General features: G+C 38.8%; 1 protein-coding gene across 1 annotated transcript; it reads right to left on the bottom strand.

Moving 5' to 3' along the window:
• Positions 1-4,335: 4,335 nt before the first annotated feature.
• On the bottom strand, positions 4,336-5,743 carry LOC121998303 (AT-hook motif nuclear-localized protein 23-like). The gene has a single exon (XM_042553157.1). The coding sequence runs from the start codon at positions 5,446-5,448 to the stop codon at positions 4,594-4,596; it is 855 nt and encodes a 284-aa protein (XP_042409091.1). The 5' UTR covers positions 5,449-5,743; the 3' UTR covers positions 4,336-4,593.
• Positions 5,744-6,000: the final 257 nt, after the last annotated feature.

The following is a 6,000-nucleotide window of genomic DNA, read 5'->3' on the forward strand; positions in this document are numbered from 1 at the left end:
ATAACAATCATACAACGTTGGAAAGTGGCAAGGGCATTACATAAACCAAAAGCCATTCATTGATAAATAAAAGTTCCATAAGGCCATGTAAAAGTAGATTTTTTCTTGATCGTGGGGGTGTATTGGAATTTAATAAAACCCAGAATATCCATTAAGTAGCAGAAATAAGAATGTTTGGCCAGTCTCTCAAGCATTTGGTCAATAAAGGGAAGAGGGAAATGATCCTTTCTAGTTTTTTTATTTAAGTTCTGATAATCAATACACATCCGTCATCCGGTAACTATTCTAGTTGAGATCAATTCGTTGCTCTCATTTCTAATTACTATCATTCCTTCCTTTTTTGGAGCCACATGCACTAAACTTATCCACTCACTATCAGAAATAGGATATATGATCCCGCATCTAGTAGCTTGAGTACCTTTTTCTAACTACCTCTTTCATATTAAGATTTAGCCTCCTTTGATGTTCAACTAAGCTTTTGTGGTCATCTAAAAGTAAAATTCTATGCATGCATAAAGAAAAACTAATTCTTTTGATATCATCAATGGTATATCATATCACTTTCCTGTGCAAGCTCAACTCTCTAATTAATTTTTTGGTCTCCAATTCTGTTAGATTCGTATTTATTATCACAGGAAATGTAGAATTTAGTCCAAGAACTTCATATATGAGATTAGTAGACAAAGATTTGAGTTCTACTTAAGGTGATGAAATTTCAGTTACAATTGAATTTTGCTCACGTGTCTTGATTTTCTCCTATTCTAGTGTTAGTTCAGGAGCTTTATCCAATCTTTTGCACATGTTCCACCATTTCTCCACAATTCAGACTTTCCTCTAAAGGGTCTTTGAGTGTTGGTAAGAGCAAATCACCACAACTATATCCATCTTTGCATATGACGTCTCTATAATTCTTATCCATAATTGTTTCAATTGAAGAAGTCACACCATCTAACATCTGTGTTAGAGTTCCATTGCACCAAGGAAACAATTCCATAAAATCTTCATGATGTAAATGAATATCTTCCTCTGAAAAATTTCAAACTCCACCACTCTCTTGACTTTGTTCTCCTTTTTTAATCAACTCCACTTCTAAGTTTTTTACCTTTGGAATTCTTAATGGCAGAATCGTTAAGTTTTCCCCCGACCATTCATTAAGATTCGTTATAGTTGACCAATTAATTTATATGTTCATTCAAATTTTTGTTCAGTAAAGAACATCCAGCAAATGAATCCAACTAATTCTTATTTTGAAAAGATATCCCTATATAAAATATATGGATGATCAGTCAGTCCTCGATCCTATGATATGGACATTGATATAAAAGAGTTATGAATCTATTCTATACTTGGCATAACGTCTCTCCTTTTTGTTTAAAGTTCATGATTTGATTCCTCATATGAGTGATCTTTCTTGGGGGAAAATACTTGTTCAAAAACTTCTTCTCTAATTCATCTCAAGTCTTAATTCTTTTGGGTTGCAGAGTATTTAACTGAACTTTTGCAGCATCTCTGAGGCTAAAAGGAAAAACTATCAGCAAAATTAAATCAATAGGGACCCCTTCATACTTCAATGTGTTACAATAACTATAGAATTCCATTAGATGTAATTAAGGATTTTGAATCTAACCCTCCAAACTGATCTTCGTGAATTTTGGAGATAAAGGCTGGATCAAGAATAAAAACGGGAGCATGAATTTTTGGTGGCACAATGGAACCCAATTCTTTTGTTGACTTGGGAGCAACATAATCTTTAAAAGACCTTTGAACCATTTTTATTTAAACAATTTATTTTCTAATTAAAAATACCTTTGACTTGGGAGCAATTTATTTTTATTATCAAATATCAAAAAAGGGGAGATTGTTGGTACAATCATCCTTGGGTCAAGGTTGACCAATTTGACTAAGTTCGAGTTAACTCGAGTTGTTTGACAATATGTGAGAGAGAAGTCAAGTAGGTCAAGGAATAATCGGATACTTGTCTGGAAAATTGTCTGGAAAGTCCTAACTGGAGGTTAGACAACGAAAAAGTTCTAGTAAGTGAAACTAGGCAGTGGAGGTCCTAGCGGGGCTAGACAGTGAAGATCTAGTTGGGAACTATGCAATTGAAGTTCTAGCCAAGCTAGGCAATGAATACCTAATTGGGAACCAGGCAATGAAAATACTAGTAGGGCTAAGCGGTGGAAACCTAGTTGGGAACTAGGCAGTGGAAGTCCTGACGAGGCTAGGTAAGGAAAAGTTCAAGTGGGTCAAAAGTTAATCTGACACTTAGTGATTGCAAGTCCAATGGGAGTTAACACGAGATGAAAGATCCAAGTAGAATAAAGATTGACCAGACACTTGGTGAAGAACTCATGGTCAATCAAGGGTGACTGAATACTAGGCAAGGAGAAGTCCCAATGAGTCATAGATGGCTTTAGTGTCGAGTAAAGGAATCCTAAACTCAAGTTCAAAGTTTAGGGTTAGACAATCGATTAGCTCAATAGATTAGCCTAAGGCTAATTGATTATGCAATCTGCCTAATTTATTGGAACCTGCTCCAATAGATTGGGAGGTTTTTGCGAAGTATAATAAAACTCTGAATTGATTGGCTAATCAATTAGGTCTTATGTTAATCGATTAAGGGTGTTTTCGTGTAAGAATAGAAGGGCTTATAATTGATTAAGGCAATCGATTCATGTTTCACCAATCAATTAGGGTAATTGATGGAAGTCTCTTCATGAGATCATAATAGGTGTTGGAATCGATTGGGAAATCAATTGAGAGATTCTTGCAAGAATAGAAAGCTTCTAAATCGATTGGGCAATATATTAGAAGCTGCCAAATCGATTAGTTTGGCTTACCAATCGATTAGTCAAGCAAAAAAGAGACATTATATAGGTTTTGAATAATCAAATTATATAATAATTTCTCAAAATACATCAATAAATAAATTGTGCTCTTCCTTTTAGTAATGACCTTGCTATCATCGAGATGTTGCTATGTAATAATGTCAAATTATATATTTCTTCAATATGAGTAGTCTTCACGAAGATTAATTTATTCTTAGTAAAAAATCATCACTAATGAATACGTGAATAATCCTTCTATACCAAGAAAAGGGTGCTCCTCTTAGTGATCAAAATGACCAACATTTTGGTGTAGATCTTCATGTAGAGGTCTATATCCTTTCTAGGAAAGCATCCATCACCAAGAGGATATATACTACTTTCTTGTCTATAAATTGGACTTCAAAAAGCAAAAGAGCTCTACATCAACTATTATAAACACAAACTACATGACTAAGAAAAATGCTGAAGACATAAGGGAAAAGTAGATTGTTCCAACTAAAATATCACGAGAAGATAATTTTGTTGCACAAGTTAAATGAAAATTAAAGTGCATCGCCATTAGTATCACTCTCAATTAGAGTGTAGTAATAACACATAAAGAGATTAAAATAAAATTCTAAAAGATAGAAGAATAAGTTGTAGATCAGCTCTTTCGCAAAGATATTGCTATTAACAAAGTTTGAAATATACATAAGTATTACAAAAAGTGGACAAACGATTTAAATTCTTTATAAAAAAATTCCGAAAAATCTACAAGTAGCATTTTTTAAAAGTAAATTGATTCTCTAAAATTTAAATAATTGGTGATTAGAACGACTATTTAAGTAAGAAATCAATATGCCCATTGAAATCAAGAGAGGTGAAACCAACAAGTATATCTTCCCTAAAGAGCCTAAACTTTTTCTAACTTCTAATTCTCATGTAAACTATTGTTTGTAAACTATTTAAATGATTCCAAAACTTTGCACATATATACAAATTACAACTAATAAAATTTTCCCATTTTATATTATCAATCTTTCTTTTCTAAAATAAAACTTCTAGGGTTCAAAATAAAACTATTATTGAATACTAAAGAACTAGAAAATGAAGACCCCCGCGTGTTATTTATCATAATGATGCTCAAAACTGGCTCCAAGTAAATTGCCTCAACCTAATTATCAAATTTGGAGACAAAATATATAGAATTAGAAAGCCAATAATATTTTCTCAAGCATGCTCATGAACCTGAAACTTAAAATTGGTAATTAAAGAGAGGAAATATAAAGGACTTTGGAGAACGTTTACACTTTAGTGCAACTATGGAATCTTTGAATGGTAAACGTCCCCTATGTATGCATGTATATAGATCAACACAACAAAGATGGTTAAATTAATGATTCTCTGGGAATTGCTTCGAGAAAGTAAAAAAGCTTCATTTACTCCTTCAGCTCCTATTCCAATATAATTTTATTTATTTATGATCATTTGCTTTCTCACCCTTATTATTTCCATGATCGATCCAAGCTCAATGAATATGATATATTATTGATAACATTAACAAAATAAAGGCTCCTTCACACGATCTCAGCACATATTCTCTTGTCAAGAGAAGAAAGAGTAGACAATATAATATTATTGATTAAAGATATAGAAAAGGGATCAAGAAATAAAGAGGGAGGGAGGAAATTAAAAGATCTATCATGGAGTAGTTGCACGGGTTAATGGCATGATTCGGCTAACCTTTGCCGGTGCAGCAAGCTAAGCTCGATCGGCGTGGTGTTGATCAGAACAGTGCCGGCCGGCCGGTAGAGGAGGAGGCCCAACCGTGTGCATCCACTCCCGGCGGCAACTGGCTCATATTGTTCAGCGGCAAATTGAACAATGGCAGCATGGAGGAGGGGTCGGGGAAGGCACTGTTCCCGCTTCCGCCGCTGTTTCCATCTCCTCCTTGTTGCGGCAGTGCTTCCTCCTCTTCCAGCGGCAGCCGCTCGTAGGCCACGTTGGTGAACGAGGCGGCGATGATGATGACCGGCCCCGATGCGTAGAGCGCGCCCACGACGTTCCCCCCAACCACCTGACCCTGCCCGCCGGCGAGGAATATGGAGAGGCTTGTGGCCCCCGGTGGCGCCGGAGGCGGGAGAAACGAGCCCGCCAGCAAGAGAATCTCGTACCGGCCCTGCAGCGTCACCACCCCGCCGCCGGCGGCCGGCCCCGAGGGCTGGCGGAGCGTGACGTTGGTGACGACGCCGCTGCCGCTGAGGACGCAGACACCGCGCTGCCGGCGGTGGGCGTAGGTGGCGATGCAGTCGAAGACGTCGCAGCCGGCGCCCACCTCCAGCATGTGGGCGCGCAGCACGTTGGCGCTCTCCCGCGTGATGATCACCGGAGGCTTCGGCTTGTTCTTCGACCCCGGCGGCCGCCCGCGCGGCCGCCGCGATCCCGCGTCCCCTCCCTGCGGAGCGTACGGAGACCCGTCGTGTTCCGCTGCGCCGCTGAATTGGTCATGATTGTCTCCGTTGGCGCTGCCGTCGTTGTCGTCATCGGAGTTAGGGTGGTGCTGGTGCGAGAGGTGGAGGTTGGGGTGGTGATGAAGGTGGTGACCGTACCTGGTGGTGGTGCTCAGATCCATCCCAGCCATAACCTCATCCAACAAAAACCACTGTAAGATATATACCGAAGATAATAATAATCACAAAAAGCTGATCTCTTCCAGTTTAAATAATGAAGCAAAGTCGAGGAACCATATTTAAATAGCTTTTCTTATGATCAAGGGAGAAGAAGGAATCGAGCAAATAGGCATGAAGTCTGTGAGAAAGGAGGAAAGGGTTAGGGTTTTCCAATTGAGGAGACCAAAAACAAGGAGGAGGAGGAGGAGGAGGAGAGATGAAAGGGCTTGCCTAGGAGTTGAAGAAATTCATAAAATACTACAAACTTGTAGAGCAATAGAGAAAGAGAGAGAAGTCGACCGTGATTTGATATCTGGCTTAAACCATGGTTAAGGATTTGTTAGCCTAGGGTTTAGTGATTTGACCTAGGGTTTCGGCTAAAGGCGAGAAGGGGAGCAAGTGCAAAGGTTCGTGAACGAGTGGAGGCCAGTCACTGTTTTCTACCTGCCATGCAATGTGCTCAAGATAGATATAGACAAAACCGGTTCAGATGTGACTATGACGATCCAGCTCGGACGTGTCCG

Source organism: Zingiber officinale, chromosome 6A (genome assembly GCF_018446385.1).
Source record: "Zingiber officinale cultivar Zhangliang chromosome 6A, Zo_v1.1, whole genome shotgun sequence".
NCBI classification, from domain to species: Eukaryota; Viridiplantae; Streptophyta; class Magnoliopsida; order Zingiberales; family Zingiberaceae; genus Zingiber; species Zingiber officinale.

Bases quoted from the DNA above. Each gene is read 5' to 3' on its own strand.
- LOC121998303 (XM_042553157.1), bottom strand. From the start codon at position 5,448: ATGGCTGGGATGGATCTGAGCACCACCACCAGGTACGGTCACCACCTT.